This window comes from Mobula hypostoma, chromosome 2 (assembly GCF_963921235.1).
Source record: "Mobula hypostoma chromosome 2, sMobHyp1.1, whole genome shotgun sequence".
Lineage (NCBI taxonomy): Eukaryota > Metazoa > Chordata > Chondrichthyes > Myliobatiformes > Myliobatidae > Mobula > Mobula hypostoma.
The window spans coordinates 181,043,485-181,064,963 of NC_086098.1; the positions used below are offsets into that span (position 1 = coordinate 181,043,485).

Consider the following 21,479-nt stretch of genomic DNA (forward strand, 5'->3'; position numbering starts at 1 on the left):
GCGGGACCGACCATAGACACACAGGGTGAAAAGATACTATCGGCGGGAACCTGGTGTGTGTGTCCGCCCTTGCCTGGGTGCCGGGTTCACCGCGGAGGAACGGTTGTACCCGGAGCGGAGGGGTCACAGTCGGTGACCACAGAAGACATAACGAAGGGTCCGCCTGAGAGCTAACTGCGAAGAACATTAAAGGTCTGTCTGAATCAGATTTGCATATTCCCTCTCTCCAACGGCACAACAGCGATTACTGCAAACTGTACTAAGCTGAACTGAACTCTGCGTCACTTGAGACTGATCATTTTACCCCTAGACTGCGATACAGCTTGGTTGATTCCTATTACCCTATTTTGTGTACATGCGTGTTTTATCATTGCTAAGCTGTTGCATATATATCCTTACGATTAGAATACTGTGTTGCTTATTTCTTTAATAAAACTTTATTAGTTTCTGTTAACCAGACTCCAACTAAGTGGTCTATTTCTGCTGGTTTGGCAACCCAGTTACGGGGTACGTAACATAAGCGGGGATCTCCTCCGCGATTTTGAACGCCAAATTTGGGACTGGGTAAATTGATTGAGTTAAAATTTCCGAAAGAAAGAAAGGGCAAACAGCAGAAATGGAGATTGAGGAATTTCTAAAGGCACCAACCTTGGAGGCATTAGAGGATGCCAAGAAATCAGATTTGCCAACTGTTGCCAAACAGTTGAATCTTTTTAAGGGGAAGTCGACAATGAGGAGAGCGGAGATGCACAGAGCTATCAAAGAGCACTATGTATCTAAAGGTGTGTTTCCCCAAGGGGAGCTGGAGGTGGTATCTATGGGCAAACCTGGTGGAGAACCAGTACAGCTGCAGATTGAAAAATTGAGACTCGAGCACGAGTTCCGGGTAAAACAGCTGGAACAAGAAGAGAGGGACAGGCAGTTAGAACGAGAAGAGAAGCAGTTAGAACACAAGAGAGAGAGAAACAGAGGGAAAGGGAATTTGAGCTGGAGAAGTTAAGGATAACGCTAGCGCAGGGGCCTATGCTGAACCAAGGTGGAGGGTTCAGGGCGACCCAGGAGGTTAGGCTGGTTCCCCCCATTTGAGGAGGGCGATGTTGATCGGTATTTTCTACATTTTGAAAAAGTCGCTGCAAGTCAGGACTGGCCAAGGGATAAGTGGGCTATTTTGCTTCAGAGCGTACTTAATGGAAAAGCTCAACAAGCTTACACGGCATTGTCTGCAGAAGATGCCCAGAGGTATGATGTGGTAAAAGAGGCGATACTCAGGATTTGAGAGTTGGTCCCGGAGGCATACCGGCAGAGGTTCCGGAATGCAACGAAGCAGTGGGGCCGCACGTATTTAGAGTTTGCCTGTGAGATGCAGATGTATTGTGAGGGTTGGTGCTCCTCGAAAGGGGTCAATGGGGATTATGACAGACTGCTACAGCTAATACTGATTGAGCAGTTTAAAGGTTGTGTCCCTGAAGGTATGAGGCCCTACCTAGATGAGAGAGAGGCAGAAACCTTAGCCGCAACTGCTAAGTTAGCGGATGAATACACGTTAACGCATAAAGCGAAGTTTACCCTGAGTAAAAGCTACCAGAAGGGTAGTCAAGAGGGCGGAGAGAGTCCGCCAGAGAAGTTAGAAAGTAAGCCGGGGACCAGTGAGAAGGATAAAAAAAGACCGGGAGCAGTTTGGTAGGAAGTCTCCTGGGGTTGTATGCTATAATTGTGGGAAAGCCGGTCACTTTGCATCCAGGTGCTTTGCCCCAAAGAAGGAGACAGGGAAAGGAAAAACGACGGTTCCGACTGGCTGTATTGAGCTGGCAAACAAACCGCTAGGGGAGAAGAGGTCTGATAAAGTTCAGGAAGGGCGCGAGAAGGTTATCTCGGCCGGATTGGTGTCGATGAAGGAGGGTTTAAACCCGGTTCCAGTATGGATCTGGAGAGACACTGGAGCTTGTCAGTCACTGATCTTAAGGAGTGTTTTAGACTTTAGTTCAGAGACCGAGACTGGGGAGGTCAGTGTGATAAAAGGCATTGAGACCAAGACTGGGGAGGTCAGTGTGATAAAAGGCATTGAGAAAGTGACTGAAGCAGTACCTTTGCACCAGATACACCTAAAAAGCGACTTGGTCTCCAGACCGGTCACGATCGGGGTGAGGCCCGAACTACTGATGGAAGACATGGAGGTCTTACTCGGTAATGACCTCTCCGGCAGAGAGGTGTACCCAGCAGTAAGATTGACAAGCCAGCCTGCCAGCATTGAGGCCCCGCCCATGGACTCACAGGTTTATCCCGCTTGCGCAGTGACTCGGCGCATGTCCAGAAAGGCTGCCGAAGCGAATGTTGATTTAGCTGAGACGTTTTTACCAGCCTTGTACCAGGAGGGGTTAGAAAGTGAGAAGCAGCGTAGTGAAACAGAAGGAAGTAAGGGAGTTGAGATAGACTTATCATTAGCAAAGAAGGAATTTATACAGGCACAGGAGCGAGACGAGGAGCTGATGGTTTTGACGGAGACAGCTCTCTCCGAAGCAGAATTAACAAGGGAGCCAGTGGGCTATTATGTGAAGGAGGGAGTACTAAGGAGGAAATGGAGACCAAGTACTGTGCTGCAGATGAGGAATGGGGGGTGTTGCCGAAAATTTATGGGGATGAGATGCTTAACCTGGCCCACAAGATACCCCTCGGTGGACATTTTGGGGTGAGGAAGACAGTCGATAGAATCATGAAAGAGTTTTACTGGCTGCACAGGAGGAAGGATGCTATTGACCATTGTAGACGTGAGCTAACACAGTTACAGGCTATTGATATGCTAACAGCTTGCCACGATAGGCAAGCAGACCTAGTCGGTGTTATCACAAAAATTAATGAGGCTAGGGTGCCACCTGATAAGGGAAAAACCCATTTTGAAAAGATAAGTATGGTGCCGACCAGATGGGAGAAGTCTATTGTTTTGGCCAGCTTTGCTGATAAAGTCTCACCCTTAACCCCCGAACAGAGCAAGCCAAATATAAAGCTAATTAACCGGCACGCACACGTATGTCCGGATGTCCTGAGGCGATGCAAAGAGCCGGGACATGGTGTTGTTGTCACATCAGGTCAGCCTAGTGAGCAACACCCCTATAGGATGATTAATTCAGTGACAAAAGGGCTAAAGAACGCAGAAGCGTATATTGGTGATTTAGTGGTCTGGAGTGACATGTGGGAAGGGCACATTGTGGCAGTAGAGGAGCTGTTTAAAAAGCTGTTTGAAGCCAGCCTGACAGTGAACCTCGCAAAAAGTGAATTCAGACACGGAAAGATCACTTATCTGGGATTTGTGGTAAGACAGGGGCAGCTGGCATCGATGCAGGCTAAGGTGCGGGCTATCTCTTAAGTCCCCACCCTAACAGACAAGAGAGCCCTGAGAAGGTTCTTGGGGATGGTGGGGTACTATCGGAAGTTTTGCAAAAACTTTGCGAATATTACCCTCCCTCTTACTAAGCTTTTGCCAAAGAATGCGAAGTTTGTGTGGGACGACCTTGGTTATATTTGTCCGGGACGGAAACCACTAATAATTTACACTGATCACAACCCATTAGTGTTTTTGGCCACTATGAAGGATAAAAACAAAAGGTTGCTAAGTTGGATCCTGGTCTTGGAGGATATTAAAATAACACATATAAAAGGAACGGAAAATGTGATTGCTGACTGTCGGTCAAGGTGTTGACAACTTAAAGTTCTCTGTATTAGCCGAATAGCTGATGACCATGTATATTAGTGTGTATCTAATAATGTATTCATGCCCATGAATTTTACCCCTATCCTTTGAAGGATAGGGGTGTGACGACAAACCAAGTTATCAGAAGATTGATACTGATGAGAGAGATAAGGAAGACAATGGAGAGACATTCAAAATACTAATAAGAGAGAAGAGAGAGATTAACGAGAAAGAAACACATTTCAGAGTATTGACAGACCGATTGCTTTGAACCTCAACTGTTTGAAGTTTGATGGACAGGCGATACCCCAGCAGGGGGATAAAAAGAACAGGTTCGCTAAGGCACGACACACACCACGAGATCAAGAGATAACAAGACCCTGGAAGCGCGGTGTGCCCCCACAAGTTGCTGGAGTTTGGAGGTCTGGTCGCGGGACCGACCATAGACACACAGGGTGAAAAGATACTATCGGTGGGAACCTGGCGTGTGTGTGTCCGCCCTTGCCTGGGTGCCAGGTTCACCGCGGAGGAACGGTCGTATCCGGAGCGGAGGGGTCACAGTCGGTGACCACAGAAGACATAACGAAGGGTCCACCCGAGAGCTAACTGCGAAGAACATTAAAGGTCTGTCTGAATCAGATTTGCATATTCCCTCTCTCCAACAGCACAACAGCGATTACCGCAAACTGTACTAAGCTGAACTGAACTCAGTGTCACTTGAGACTGATCACTTTACCCCTAGACTGCGATAGAGCTTGGTTGATTCCTATTACCCTATTTTGTGTACATGTGTGTTTTATCATTGCTAACCTGTTGCATTTATATCCTTACGATTAGAATACTGTGTTGCTTATTTCTTTAATAAAACTTTATTAGTTTCTGTTAACCAGACTCCAACTAAGTGGTCCATTTCTGCTGGTTTGGCAATCCAGTTACGGGGTACGTAACAAGAGGAAGATTTCAAAAGCAGAATTTAAACATTTAAAGTAATTTAAGTATTTTAGATTTTAAGTCAAAAATAATGTTAAAATTAGCTAGTTTGAGCATTCTTTTACAGTACATTAGAACAAAAATAAACTAACCTAATAGAATTTATACAGAAACACAGATCCAGAAATTTTATTGAGGAAGCCATTTGGCTCAACTAGTTTGTATTGAACCAAATGGAACCACTTATGTTCTCTAAGTGGTTCCATCTACCAGCTTTATTTAACCTCCCAATATACCCTTTGATTTGTTCCTCTTTTGAACATTTTATCCACCTTCCTCCTAAACATAACTCTGCAATTGGCTTTAAATTTTCTTCATGTGGTCCACATTATAGCTGTTCTGTTTTATTTTCAAAATGAAGGATCAAAAACTTCATAGAAGGTCTTGAAATAGCTACAGGTAAAAACTCAACGGCAGAATATGGTCTAATTATTCCAAACCAATCTAGCAGTCCAAGTGATGTCAAGTAACTCATCAATCAGGCTTTGTAAGGATACTCTGCTGCCCTGAAAGAAATATTGGAAAGCAAAGAACCAAGAGGCACAGAGAAGAAAGGTCATATGTTATTGAGACTTGGTTGGTCTCCATTGAAAACAGGGATGAAATAGTTTTAGAATTTTGTGGAGTATCCACTGAGTTAACTTTTAGATAAAACAAGCAGATAAGCACTTATCTCTACAAGCGGCCCAAGTGCCACACCTGCTGATACACCATCTCCCTCACCTCCATTCAAGGCTTCAAACAGTCCTTCTAGCTGAGGCAACTCTTCATCTGCAAATCTGCTGGGGTCATCTATTGTGTCTGGTGCTCCTGATGCTGGAGGATCACTTTGTCGAGCATCTCCTCACCATCTGCCACAAGTGGGACTTCCCTGAGGCCAAATATTTTAATTCAGATTCCACTTCCAGCAAAATGGCAGTGTGTATGGATACAGTGGACACTCAGGGGCCAACCAAAAAGGTGCTTTTTCTCTTTGTTTGATGTGTTTTTAAAACATAGTAAGACTAGTCTTGACTACAATAACTACGTGCACAGCAGGTCTACCACATCAGTGAGCTGCTCATTGTTTGGAGTAGCCAGCCAGGGTGTCGTAAGAGCTAGCTGGAGGTTTAGAGGTGAGTCGGTGTGTCAGACCTCAGGAGGATCCGGAATGGGTTTGGAAGAGTTGACCTGGGAGCAGACCATGCTGCTGCCTGCGACTTGGAGACACCAAAGTTGGTGCCTTCAAGGTGGTGCAACGTCAGTGTGTAGTGAAACCGTGAGTGACTATCTTGGATGTTCCCTTTGCAACTGCAAGATCCTGTTGGACATTGATTTCCACAGGGGGCAAGGGAGCAGTGTTGACTCAGTTGTAGCAAGGACTAGGCCTCAAGCAGTGGGCTGACGTTATAGTAAAACGCCTGGACTTGGTTGTGGGTGACTTCTCTTGTTGGTGCTGCCCTCCACTGCTGGATTGATGGAATTACAGGCTGGACTGCTGGGAACCATCAATTTGCGAGACTTGTCGCTCAGGGTCTTGGAATAAAAATGTCTTTTCTTACGTGACTATGTTTTTTTTCCTTTCTCGCTATTTTGAATGCGCGTCTATGTTTTTGTACTGTCGCGTTCGGCTGTAACTGTGTATGGTTTGACTGACAATTAAACTTGATTTGATTTGATTCCCGGTCCAATGTGTCACTCCATTGCCTCCTTTTGTGCCAAGGTGAGAATAACCTCCGGGTGGAGGAGCAATACCTTAGGAGCAACATCTGGGTACCCTCCAATCTGATGGCATGAATATAGATGGAGGATAAATTCCAGTGAAGGAATTGCCCCCACCCCCCTTTCTTTATTCCTCACTCTGACCTTTCAGTTTCCCCCTCCACCTTCCCCTTCTCCAACTGTCCACTCTCCTCTCCCATCAGATCCTTTCTCCTCTTCCTCTTGAATTTTCCCACCCACCTATCACCTTCCAGCTAGCCTCTCCCTCCACCCTTTTATTCTGGCATCTCCCCTCCACCCTTTCCAGTGTTGAAGAAGGGTTTTGGCCCAAAATGTCGACTGTTTATTCTCTCTACTGATGCTGCCTGACCTGCTGAGTTCCTTGAGTCTGTTGCAGCAGGTGGAGGGTGGAGAGTGGAGGGAAAAGGCTTTTTTGAAATCAGAATCATAAGAGCTCTAAAGCACAGGAAGAGAACATTAGGCCACCTAGTCCATGCCAAAAAGTTACTCTGATGAGTAAATCACATGTATTTTGTCAACAGATGTAAGAAGGAGATGAACGAGAATACCCAAAAGGAAGAAAAAAATACTGGGAAACAATGAGATGTACAAAGAAATTGCAAGTCAGACATAAAAACAGAATGCTGTGAATGTTCAGCAAATTATGTAGCATCTTTGAAGAGGAAAAATGTTGCAGGTTGATAACCCTTCATCAAAACTGGCCAATTCTGGTACTAATTACTGAGACTGATTATCTGAAATGGTTGAATTAAACTTTCAAACCTTGTGACCTGCAATGTGCTCATCAGAAGATGGGAAGCTGTTCCTCAAACTTATACTACTGGGCTTCGTGGAAATACTTAAGCAGCTAAAGTTGGGAAATTAGTGTGGGCTATTGTTACTCCAGGAAATAATACTAACAAAATGTGTTCTGAAAAAAAAAGTGTAACGAGTCCGCTATCAATAACTGCAATCCACAAATTGAGAAGTGAAGCAATTCCAGCCAATGCCTTTCATGTATATATTCACTCTAAGAATACTTGAAACTTCTTCAAATACTGGACTACATTTTAATAACATACCTGACAGTCAATGTGTTGAAATTTCCATCTGCTACTGAAAAATCTTGATTCTCTGCTCTTGCCAAGCCAAAGCCAAAAGTGAGGACAGATAGCGTCAAAGTGAGAAGGCGGGCCATTACAAAAAGCAGAGCCCACAGGGTGAAGCTGGGAAGAATAGGATTTAAAAAAAAATTAACTGATAGCTAAAGTTTAATTTTATCAATAGAAAACATGAATATAATCATATCCCAAAGCAGTATGCCAAATATCCTAGAGACCAGGAATAAAAACAGAAAAGTGCTGAAAATACTCGACAAATCAAGTGGCTTCTGTGGAGAGATGATGACTTTTTGGAAAATGGAAGGTCATCCTTAAAGTTTATTATTTAAAGTCAGTGACTTGAAACGTGAACTGTTTTTCCCTTCACAGACTTGTTCATTTATTTATTGAGATACAATGTTAAATGCTTCCAGAGTTTTCAACAGCAATAGTTAATGAAATTTATTTTCCAATATTCATTCTACACTTTATTGCATTAAATTTATTCCAGTTACCACCAGTTGTATGATGAATTCCAACTGAAAGACACAAAGTAATAACATTCCACATCTCTTCATTTTAGCTCAATCTGAGGCAAAGCATTTTATGGTCCAAGAAAAAAAGCTCTTTTTCTTAAATTAGCTAGCCATTCATTTTGTGACTATGTTGAATTGCCAGCTTTTGAATGACTTCCCAATCAAAGAAAATGACACAAATGAGGCAGCACAGTAGCATAGTGATTAACATAACACTTCACAGTGCCAGCAATTGGGATTCAATACCCGCTGTCTATCAGGAGTTTGTACATTCTCCCTGTGGGTTTCCTCTGGGTGCTCATGAGCCCCGAAATCCTTATGACCTACTATATAATATTTTGTATGGTTTATTTGTGCTTTCTATTTTGTGATAATAAAGTAGGCTTAAATTACTTAGTTGTGCTTGTACACTTATTATGACATCTCCTGGACACTCGAATAGTTTGGGTCTGTCAAACCAGCCCATTGCACTAGTTCTATTGCCAAGCATCATCATTCTTCATGTCACTTTCTCTCTTACAATTACCTATCACAGCACATCCTCCTTTCTGTACCTCAAAATGTTCAGCTTTTCTCGTTTGGATGAAAGGCCTAAAACATTAAATGTTTCTCTCTCTCTCTCTGTAGGTGTCTCCAGATTTACTGTGAATATCCACTTTTGATGATTTTATTACTTAAAGATAAGATTAGCTTTATTTGCCATATGTACATCAAGACATGCAGAGAAATACATCAGTTGCATCAAATCAAATCAGCAAGGATTGTGCTGAGCAGTCCGCAAGTGTCACTGCACTTCTGGAGCCAATATAACATGACCACTATCTCACCAAACCTAACTGTATGCCGCTGGAATGTGGGAGGAAACCCAAATGGTCAATGCACAAACTCCTTACAAACAAGCAGTGACAACTCAACCCCAATCAATAATCACAGCTGCTGTAATTGCTACACTACCATACTTAATACTTACAGACAATGGCTAAAAATTGTTAGTGTTATCACTTAATATAGGAGGCATACAAGAGGGAAACAACAACCTCTTACTCAATATCAGCAAGGCCAAGGAGCTTCAGGAGGAGGAAACTGGAAGTCCATGAGACCTCATTGGGAGATCAAGGTTGGGGAGGGTCAGCAACTTTAAATTCCTTAGTGTTATCATTTCAGAGGACCAGCACACAAGTGCACTTACAAAGAAAACACTGCAGCACCTCTATTTTCTTAGAAGTTTGCAAAAACTCGGGATACCATCAAAAACTTCAACAAATTTCTGTGTGGTGATGTATGGTGGAGAATATATCGACTGGCTGCATCACAGCCTAGTATGGAAAATACCAATATGCTTGAATGAAAAATCGTACCCAGACCATCACAGGTAAAGCCCTCCCCACCACTGAGCACACTACATGAGGCATTGTTGCAGGAAAACAGCATCCATCATCAGGGACCCCCACCATCCAGGTTATGTTCTCTTCTCAGTACTGCCATCAGGAAGGTGGTATAGGAGCCTCAAGACTCACACCATCAGGTTCAGGAACAGTTATTACCCCCTCAATCATCAGGCTCTTGAATTAGAGGGGATAACTTCACTCAACTTCACTTGCCCATCACTGAACTGCTCCCACAACCTATGGACTCACTTTCAGAGAATCTTCATCTCTTGTTCTTGATATTTATTGTTTAATTATTTATTTTTTATTCTTCCTTTCTTTTTGTATTTGCGCACCGATTGGTGTAGTTTTTCATTGATTCAATTATGGTTATTGAATTTATTTAGTATGCCCACAAGAAAATGAATCTCAGAGTTGTATATAGTGACATATATGTATTTTGATAATAAATTTACTTTGAACTTTAGTTTTTCCAACATTGTGGAAACATTAAAGTCTATCTCTTGCCTTTCCCCTCCATTACAATATCCTATTTATTTCAACTAGTTGTCCTTCTCTTTCAGGTACTCTTGCTCTTCTGCTGTCCCAAAAGCTTCCCCTCCATTATAATGGATTAAGGTATGCTCACTCAGAATAGACACAGTTTATATCAGAAGATAGACAGGATTTCAGCTTAGTAAAGACATTGACTGAACTTAATCTTGCCTTCAACACCTGCCTTTCACTGCACAGATATCAGTAACATAGCACTAACAAGCTTCCCCCTCCCCAGCCCTAGCCCTAGAGTGCTGCAGATATTTATACCAGCAGTGCTACCCTGACCTCACTCAGTTAACCTGGTTCGAAGACTGATGCTATTTATTTTCTAACTGGATAAAGTTGCTGAGTAAAAATAACTGCTTATACTCCAAAACTATTTAATAAATCCTACCAAGCTTCACAAACTACTCTTACCCTTTTTGCTTGTTTTCATCACTGAAGTAAAATAGTCGTGATGCATGAAACAAAAGCTCTACCAAGTAATGCGGTACCAAGAGTATCAAGCCCAGTCTGTGGAGGCTGTTATAAAAACAAGGCACAAACAAAATTCATATTAAAGGATGATTCTGTACATTTCTAAATGAGATACTAGAATGTTTCTTTCTAAAGAAAATACCTACCTTGAAATTGTCATATCAGTAGGTTTCATTAAAAAGCTATCACACATCTATTTAAACTCGAAGCTATGACACAGACAAAACATGTACCACAATGTATTTTCATATTGGGCATTGTAAGCTTTGGCATTACTATACACAAGAAATACATGAATAGAGGGGCAGGGGTGGTGAAATCAGTGTATTAACTACTAACCTTAAGTAATAAAGTAACTCCTCTGGATACTATAAAGTAAAACCAATAAACAAACAATTTATTTATAACTATTATTCTCTCTGCTTCAATCTTAAATCCAGTTTCCAAGAGAATTCAATTCCAATGGGCAACTTTCCAGAGGCACCTTCTGAAATACTAACTGAAACAGCTATCATTATGAACAAGTTAGACAATTATTGGGGGTAGACTAAGTAACTGACTTGTAAGCCAAATATTGTCCTTGCCCAACATCAACTTGCATGCACCTTCCAGCAGAAGGCACTGGATAATATACAAGATAAATCACCTTGGCCTATTTTCCCCTACCTGCCCCATGGTCACTAAAGCTATCTCCTACAACAGTGAATACAAGTAAAATAATACAGATGCTGGAAATCTGAAATTAAAAGAGAATGATAAAAATACTCAACAGTGCAGGCAGCATCTGTGGAGACAAACACGTTTAATTGTCCTGGCATTACTGACACCCAGCTCATGTTCCTTATTCCGTTGAACTTAGCTGGAATCAGAAGTGTTTGTCCAAGTGGTCAGAAGAGAGATGATCATGAAACACTCCTGGATGTCTTTGATAGTGAAGATTTGCAATTTGTCAAAACTTTTCACTGACCATTAAACATTTAATTTATTCAATTCATTAAATACTTTAAAAACTAACTTTAGATAAAAGCTTTAAGCTCTACAAAACCAAAAAAATTAATTAAACACAATAGACATGTCACAATTTAGAGAACTCACCTTATTTTTCCTCCCCCTCTTCCTCATACAGCCAATAGTCCACATTGTAATAAATGTATTAATGGATCCTGTGCCAGGCACATAGCTGATTCCTCAAACACTGTACATCTTAGAATCTTTGCAAGATTCTCCCATGTAGAATCCAGCAACAGAGCACAGAAATAATCTCCAGACTCCATTTCAGCCAAGTTCCAAAATTTACAAATATTTAGAAATGAGTTAGTTATACATCACGTAAACAAGCCTCTCAGCCCAAATTAGCTAAAGCGATCAAGTCATCCCTCATAGCTAGTTCCATTTGCATGCATTTGGCTCATATCCCTCTAAATCTTTTGTGTACATGTAATACTTCAAATGTCTTAAAAACATTGCAATTATACTTGAGTCTACTACTTCCTCTATCAGCTCATTTCATATACCCTGTGTGAAAACTTGCCTCTCAGATCTCTTTTAAATCTTACCCCTCTCACCTTAAATCTATGTCCTTTAATTTCAAACACCTTGGGGACAAGACGACTATTCCAACCCATTTTGTGCATCACGCATTAACTGCAACAAGATCACTTTTCAGTCTCCCATGCTCCAGGGAAAACAGTCCCAAGCTATCTCTCCTTAAAACTCAAGCCCTTCAGTCGCAGTGAAAACAATATCCTTGTGAATATTTTCTGCACACTTTTTTTTTAAACTTCCATCCTAAATGAACACAATATTCCAGATGTGGTCTCACCAATATCTTCTACAGCTGTAATGTGACACCCCAATTATTGTACTCAGTGCCCCATCTGAAGGTAGCAAGCATGCCATATGTTTTTTTTTACTACTTTATCTACCTGCCTACCCACTTTCAGGCAACCATGTCTCTCTATTCTACAATACTCCTCAGGGCACTGTCATTCACTGTATACATCTTGCCTTGGCTCATCTTCTTAAGATGCATAATTTTGCACTTTGCAGAATTAAATCTACCATTCCTTCACTGAAACTACCAATTGATTTAGATCTTACGGTACCTCAGACAATTTTCTTCACTGCCCACTAGATCATTAATATTGATGCCATCTGGAGTTTATGAATCATGCCATCTGCATTTTCATCCAATCTCCACAGCACACCACTAATCATAGGCCTCCAACCCAAATAGTAACTCATTACCACCCCATCTCCTCCACTAAGCCAATTTTGTATCCAATTAGCCAGCTCGCTCCAGTGTCCATGTGTTCAAGTTTCCAAACACTGCTATCATGCAGGATCTGCCAAAAGCTTTGCTAAAGTCCACATACACAATGTCTACTACACTGTGCTCTTTAATCTTCATCATGTTTTCAATCAAATTTGAGAGACACGATTTCTCCATGCACAAAACCATGATGACTATTTCCAAGTTCTTGCCCTTCCATATGCAAATAAATCTGTTTCTCAGAATGTCTTCCAGTACCTTTTCCACCACTGATGTTGGGCTCATTGGCCTATAGTTCCTTGATTTGTTCTTTCAGATTTTCTTAAATAAGGCACAACATTAGCTATCCTCCAGTATTATGTAGGTCATCTGTGGCTAAGGTACTTACAAAAAAAATTTCTGCCAAGGCCCCTACGATTTCTTCCCTTGCTCCCTCATCGTCCTGTTTTTTTCAGACCCTGGGGATTTATTCACTATGCAGACTAACAGACCAGTATCTTCTCTTTTGTAATGTCAACATGTTTCAGGATATCAGTGATAGCAGTTCCACACTTCACAGTAAAACCAGGACCATTGTTACAGGCTGATGATCTGAAATATTAATCTTGTTTCTATATTAAGAGATGCTGCTTGTTTAACTAAGTATTTATTATATTTACTGTTTCTAGTTTTGCGATTGTTAATGCTTTAATTGCTTCCAGAAATTCTGAAATTTGTTTTGAAAAAACTGACGAGGTTCAAATCCAGCATTTGCAGCTCACTTATACAAAAAATGATTTCAGTTCTACCTCAGATGCAAGCAATATTTATACATGTTAAACAATGCTTTACATACTATCTCTTACCCTGCTCAATATAACCATATATAACCATATAACAATTACAGCACGGAAACAGGCCATCTCGGCCCTTCTAGTCCATGCCGGACTCTTACTCTCACCTAGTCCCACCGACCTGCACTCAGCCCATAACCCTCCATTCCTTTCCTGTCCATATAGCTGTCCAATTTAACTTTAAACGACAACATCGAACCTGCCCCAACCACTTCTGCTGGAAGCTCGTTCCACACAGCTACCACTCTCTGAGTAAAGAAGTTCCCCCTCATGTTACCCCTAAACTTTTGCCCTTCAACTCTCAACTCATGTCCTCTTGTTTGAATCTCCCCCACTCTCAATGGAAAAAGCCTATCCACGTCAACTCTATCTATCCCCCTCATAATTTTAAATACCTCTATCAAGTCCCCCCTCAACCTTCTACGTTCCAAAGAACAAAGAATAATCCATTTTATCATTTAAACTCTCAAGCCCGCCACCCTATTACAAATGTATTCTTTTTCCTTCCTTTTCTCCGCAGATGAAAGTTTGTTTCAAATTAAACCTTAAAGTTGAAATGGAATTTCCAAGTAAAACAAGCTGTTTCTCTCTTCAAAACAAAACATCCGATTTGCTCAGTATTTGCTTTATTTTGTGTTTTACTGCTGATTTCCAGCATCTGCAATATATTGGTTTACATCGTTCAAAGAAAAATACAGTGCATTCCGGTTAATTGGGCCATTGGTTAATCGGAGCAGCTACTTATTTGGGATACTATGCCACTTAATTGGGGCAGGAGTGTGCCCCAATTTCTACCTTGTGTCAGTCAGGTGCACTTGTATGGCTGTTATGCAATACAGCATGCCTAGAGCAACTTTTTTAAAATAGTGTCATTTGCGTATGCTTGTTGTTATTCATTTGATGTCAAGTTACAAATCGGTAAGTTTAGCCACTACTTCAGGCAGGAAGGCAATCCATTATCTGTACTAGGTGTCTAGGCTGATTTTATTCATTTATTCAGTTAATCAAAAGAACACAGCAGCATACACTGCATGAATTCCTCCATCGATAACAGTTTTATAGTACTGTAGTAAATATTGGTAATGTTCCAATTTGTTCCTTTTACATTTAGATACATTGTTCACTGCTCAGTTAAACATACTTTATCCTTTAAAACTATTTCCATGAAACTTCAGCTAATTGGGGTAGCCACTTAATTGAGCCAAAATATACTAGTCATGTGTCTCAATTAACCAGAATCCACTGTATATTGCACAGAAATATTTTAGTAAAATACTTGAAAACATTAATGGAAAAAGTTTGAGGTTGATTTAAAGTTTATAATGTATAACCACTGGATGAATTATGAGTACTGTCAATTTTCTTGTACTTTTAAACTATATGGAAAATGTAATTTAAGAACAAACAAATTTGTCAATATTCCAAGTTCATCAAAGCTATTTTTTTAGGAAAATTTTAAAATGTGTGGTTCATTCTTTAGGCTGCAATGTTATCAACTCAATACAGTATGATGGAATTTTGATCATTTATAGTCATTTTGTCTGTAGGAGTTATTAGAACGGCAAATCAGCTGGCCCTCTATCAGTAAGCACCGAGAACACAGCTTCTAAGAATGGGCTGACTATGTACCACTTCTTTTGAAATCTTTCAGTTTGTTGTATTCTCTACCAGTCAAAAGATTTGAAAAGAAAAGAATGCAAGGAGAACAATGTGCAAAAGGGAGCATGGGGCTAACAGCAGCAGTTAGTACAGATCAGTAGAGAAAAGGGATGCAGGTGTGCACTGATCAACAGGTAGCTTTCCTGACATTATGTTTCTTTTCAAAAGAACTTTTGCAACCTTGAAATGAGCTCAATACAGATCTAAAAAGAAACAGAATGCAAGGTGGATCAAACTTTTTTTTGTTCAAGGGAATCTCGATTACCCACCATTTTACAAAACAAAATGGAGTGAAGGAAACAGAGCAGAGATTATTTTGGCAGATAATCAAAGTTCCACTACACAAAAATAAATCCAAATTATGATCTAAATTGAAAATAATTCTGCACCAGACACATGATTAAAAACTTACGTTAATATATAGGCACCAGTGATTTGGAATATGTAAAGGCAAATGTAGTACAGCTGTCGAGCGATATCCTCCTGTAAGATTTAACAATTTGAAACAAATGAGGAACAGAACTTAAAAAAGTAGTAAAGACACAATCAGCATTATGAAGCAGGGTTGCAGATTTTTCTACAAATCCCCAGATTTGATACTGTTCACAATGCCGAAGATAATGTTGAGGGGAAATTAGGTGCTTCCCTAGAGGGAGGGAGAAGTTGAAGCATCGCTGCAACTATTGCTGCGCATCTTGCGGAGAAGTTGAAGGACTTAAAAATACTTTGAAACAGACTGCTCAGTTGTTTGCCCACCTGCTTTCTTACGGGAGGAATGGCAAGGGAGAACTTGAAGGAATATAAAAATAAAAAAAAACATAATTTAGCAGGAAAATAAATAATACAATGATGCAAAACAAAAAGAGTCCACACATCATTTCCTTGCATTCAAGACCAATCTTCTTAAAAGTGTTGAAATTTAAATGGCAATTTCAGCCATAATATGCAATCTATTCCAGAAGCATTCTGGAATTTGTTCAGATCAATGCATAGACATCTCCTCTAAAATGGAAGTAATATTATTTACACTTCTTCATAGTTTGTTTATTCAACTAAATACCTCTGGTCAAGGAATAATATTTTGACAAACATGTTAATTTTAAATTTACCATAGAAAGTATTGATTAGTAAACCACATCTTGTACAAGTTCAAAAACAGCAAGCTTAAGGCAACTTGAATTCAAATCCTTTCTTACTCTTTGATCAACTGAGCAGCTGGTAGACATGTACAGTTCAACTTTTGTGCTCAAGAATCTCTGAACCAGGCTACTGAAAAATTAAAATAGGTAGCTTCAGTTTCCAAGACACAGTGTATACTTTTTCACTCCCAACATACGATATTCACAGTAACTTAAATTGTGAGGTTAGGTAGAAAGGCCTAGGATTCTCAATTGCACAAGTAGACTGTGAAGAAACAAACTAGTTAAATCAACACAGTTTGTTAACATAGAGGTCTAGTAAGCTGCTTGTTCACTGAAGAGTATTCTACCCACAATAGTATTGGTATGTAATATTTTCAGAAGGCAGTTGGGTGGGTGGGGGGTGGGGAAAGAGAGAAACATCCCAGAAGGCAGGTCAGCAGCTATAATTTTAATTACTGAACCAGGCTTTTTAAAATTAATAATGCCCTTACGGAACTTCAGATTTACCTGGTTCATGGATGAACTAAATCGTCCACAAAAAGCTCATTCAATTATACTGAATAGCATACCATCCTATAGTCTCAATAACCTTATTTAGTGGTCCCCAACCACCGGGCTGCGAACTGGTACCAGACCATGTGGAAACGATATGATTTGGTGATATGAAATGATACGAGTTAGCTGCACCTTTCCTCATTCCCTGTCATGAACCCCCTGGCGGCCGGTCTGCAAGAATATCATCAATATTAAACCCATCTGCGGTGCGCAACAGGTTGGGGACCCCGGACCTTATTCACTTATCTTATATGGATAGACACTAAATGATCATTTGCGAATCAACATGAATGTTTAATTCCTGTAGAGATAAATCATGATTAGCAGAAACTATATAATAAGCACAAGTGATCACTACTATATATCCAAGTTCACTGCCAGCAAGAGCTGTGCAACATATCCAAATGAAGTATAGAACTATCAAATGAAAAAGCTGAACTTCACACCAACTCAGATGCATTGAACATGAAGGCAAGAACTAGTTAATATCCTATGAAAGGTTTCCTGCAGTTGCTGTGCTGATCCCCAGCATCCTCATCATCTTTACCTCAACTTCCGTTAATCCTTAATTTCACCCCTCAGCCTCAAACTTAGGCTGGTTGAAAGGAATATTGTGTGAGCACACTTACATGATACATCACAAATGCCCTGAAGGAAGATTATCAAAAATAAATAATCACCTGGCATACAGAAGAAATAGCCTTGGGAAAAGAGACAGCTGAGAAAGCCCAAAATGAGCCACAATACTGATAAAGGAGCAGTCACAACATTGATAATCATTTGCTTTATTAAAAATATATATTTGCAGCTTTAAAAATTAATGAAAATAAACTTATAAACCAGCAAGAAATGGAGTAGTAGAATTTGCATTCAGTTCAAGGTTCTTCTTGAATATTAAAGTTAGCATCTACTGGGATTTGTGTCAGACACTGAAACACTACCCAACAAAAGGAATCTGTAGCATTAAAAACATTCTTAGCCAGTCAAGATTTTATTTTCAAACAAGTCCCTTTTCTCATTGCATATTAAAGTATACAAAAGTCAAAAAATTGATGCATTTAGTTTTAAATACTAATAGTGTAAAATAGTATCAGCATATAATTACCTTTCTAACTTTCTGAAAGTAGAGCTCTGGTAACGCATGGAGCCAATAGGCGATCTGACAAATGTAGAAAAATTTCACCTGAAAACTGAACCAAACAATATATTCTAAGTACCAAGCACAAGTTATATTAATATAAGTTCAAGCATGTTAGAGTTTCTACAAAACAAAATTAAAACTGAACACTGCCTAGCACTTGCGGCTAACAACATTTTTTGCCATTTATCAGTAGTGTCTAAATTTTGACCAGTGCTTGTGGCACATAGCAATGGTCTTTTTCCATTAGCTGAACTGTTGCAAATGGTACAGAACAATGTATTTTCAAAAGCAAACATCCTCACTTCTGATCTTATGATGGTGTTATGGCTAATAAAGCAAACTACCATACAATAGAGTATTACATTAATAAAACTACATTACATATCCTTTGTGTACTTAATTTCCTTCTGTAGCAGCCAAGTCATCATTGCAAAACTAGACTCTTGACCAAGGCCACTGTGAAACACTAAATATCAAACAAATTCACTGATATATTTTCTCCACTTCAAGAGTGGCACAGCTCATGGAGTTGATGCTTCTCAGTGCCAGTGGTCCAAGTTCAATCCTGCTCACTGATACTGTTTGTGTGGAGTTTGAATGTTCTCCACATGACCATATTCTCCACATGGATTTCCACCTGGTCCTCCAGTTTTCTCCCACATTCAGATGAGATATCCCAATCTCCCTCGGGATCAATAAAGTATGACTATGACTATATGGGCTAGTCGGTATTGACTGCTGTAAATTATCCCTCTCACATTGGTGAATGCAGTGGCAGTGCTAGGGTCTGATGGGAGTGAATGGGAACATGAGAAGAATAACATTGAATTAATATAATTGGGTGTTTGACAATGGGCACAGACTTTGGGCCAAGAAGCCTATTTTCATGGAGACTATGAATCGCATCTTACTGTAGTCAACAACAAACAGTTTTAATCAAATCGCAAACTGTAACCATTTCTTAGAACAGAAAAATTACTGTAAATAATCTGCTATAAATGTTCATCTCTGATTTTCAAGTTTGGGTGAGAGAACTGGCCTTAGCCCCCATATAGACTGCAAAGCAAAATCACCTAGAACTCCCAATAGTAGCTAATGTGAACTTGAAAATGTACATACACTGACAATTGTTGAGGTCATTTGTCATGCTTTGACGATAAACAGCTTTTCAAAATTCACATCAAGGCTCAACATCAAAATTGGTTAATTAAGCGATGGTAGCAATAGAACCATTCCACTGTGAATGTCTACAGAAGAGATTTACCAGGAAGCTGCCAGGGTTAGAGATCATGTCTTAAGGTTTAGTGAGAAAAGGTTTTCTCTCTGGGCAGGGGAGGATGACAGGCAACTTGACAGAGTCAGTGCAGATTGGAAATAACCTCACTGACAATCACCACCAGCACACTTCAAGGAAGCATGCTTAGCTTGCTGCTCTACTCTCTACACCCGCAACTGTGTGGCTAAGTACAGCTCAAACACGATCTATAAATTACTGATGACAGAGCTATTGCTGGGATGATGAGGAGACGGACATGAGTGAGATAGATCAAATAGTTGAGTGGGGTTGCAACAACAATCTTGCACTCAACCTCATTAAGACCAAGAAATTGATTGAGAGCTTCAGGAAGGGGAAGTGGAGGGAACACACTAGTTCTCATCAAGCAATCAGAAATGAAAAGGGTGAGCAGTTTCAATTTCCTGGGTGTCAACATCTCTGGAGATCTATCCTGGGCCCAACATATAGACACAATTACAAAGAAGGCATGTCTGCGGCTATATTTCATTAGGACTATGAGGACACTTGGCATATCATCAAAGACTCTCAAAAATTTTACAGACGTACCATGGAGTGCATTCTAACTGGTTGCATCATCATCTGAAATGGCAGGGCCACTGTATAGGATTGGGAAAAGCTTAAGAAAATTGTAAACTCAGCCAGCTCGATCATGGGTACTAGCCTCCCCAGCACTGAGGACACCTTCAAAAGTTGATGCCTCAAGAAAGCATCATTAGGGACCTCCATCAACCAGGACATACCCTCTTTTCATTGCTATCAAGGTGATAGGGTACAGGAGTCTGAAGACACAGATTTAAGGTTTCAGTAACAGCTTCTTCCCCTCTGGAATCAGATTTCTGAATGGACACTGAACTCATGGACACTCTCTCTCTTTGCATACACACACACACACTCACTCTGCTGCAATAAAACTACAAATTTCACAAGATAACAAGAGGAATAGATAAGACACTTAGCCTCTCCACAACCACCCCCCCCCCACCCAAGGCAGGAGGGAAAGATTAGACTGATTGTGGAATCAATTTATATAAGTCACCACATCGTTGGCTGAAGGGTCCATACTGTGTTGCAAGTTCAATGTCTGTATTAGATTTTTGAAAGGTCAAGGAATTGGGTAAATGACACAGAATAGATGAGATAAGACAAGACATGGGGAAGATTACCATATTGAACAGTGGGGCAAGCTTGAAGGACTGTGTGTCCCACTCCTACTTTATGTTCTTATGCAACATAAATTCTCAGACACTAAGTTTTAAACATGCACATTCTTGTGATTCCATTAGCAGGTTATCAAAGGCAAAGAAGAAACAATGTTCTTTATCATTAATGAATTTCATATCCACAATTAGACTTTGTCTAGTTTTTCTACCCTCTATAACACAATGCCTACTCCAGCTTAGATGAAGATTAATTCAAGTTCAAGTCAAACCTGACATTCTCTAAACCTAGTCAAAACTTCTTAAACAGCATACAAGATTATCTCCTCAACCACTTGACCAAGGGATGGTGAACTTGCAGATCTTTGGCTAACACAAAAGTCACAATGCAAAAAAAACACAATAATCTCATGCCAATGTTACTATGTGGACGTGACAGCAGAAGTGCAGACAACAGCAGAAACCAGCATTACCTGGACAAAAATTAAATTGCTTTCAAGTTAAACATTGAATAAAAGTGCTTAATGGTTATTCCGGTTTCTTATGTACCACATGTAATAATTTTTTCAAAAATTTCCATATTTAACAAATTAGAAAAACTTGCTTACAACATTTGTGTGTGTGGATATTCTTCCCATAAGAGAGTAGGATCTGTCGTAAATTTTTCCTGTTAAGTTAAAAAAGAATCCGTAAATTAAAGTTAAAGTTAACTGTTCTAAATAATAGTAACAAATATGTAAAAGAAAGATACTTACTCCAGTCAATATGCTTCCTCCCCATACAAAAGAAAACAAATAGAAGAAGGCGAGTTGGCCGGACTCATTAAATTTACTGTGCTTTGTTTTGGACAAATGTAGTCGTCTGTTTATTTTCTGAAAGTAACAAGGAAAGAACTTAAGACACATGTTCCACAAACTAAAGTTTCAAAATTTGTAAACATGCCTACTAATTAATGCAAATTCAAAATAATAGGATGCCCCACAAAAGAGCTACAATTTATCATTGTATT

General features: G+C 40.0%; 1 protein-coding gene across 1 annotated transcript in view; it reads right to left on the reverse strand.

Moving 5' to 3' along the window:
- LOC134342718 (translocating chain-associated membrane protein 1-like 1) overlaps positions 1-21,479 on the reverse strand; it is a 119,968-nt gene that overhangs the window by 18,781 nt on the left and 79,708 nt on the right. Inside the window, exons 4-9 of the mRNA XM_063041179.1 lie at positions 21,226-21,342; positions 21,079-21,137; positions 17,981-18,065; positions 15,591-15,661; positions 10,355-10,459; positions 7,459-7,602 (exon numbers count right to left, since the gene is read on the reverse strand). Coding sequence (XP_062897249.1) covers positions 7,459-7,602; positions 10,355-10,459; positions 15,591-15,661; positions 17,981-18,065; positions 21,079-21,137; positions 21,226-21,342 — 581 coding nt within the window. The remainder of the gene's footprint in view (positions 1-7,458; positions 7,603-10,354; positions 10,460-15,590; positions 15,662-17,980; positions 18,066-21,078; positions 21,138-21,225; positions 21,343-21,479) is intronic.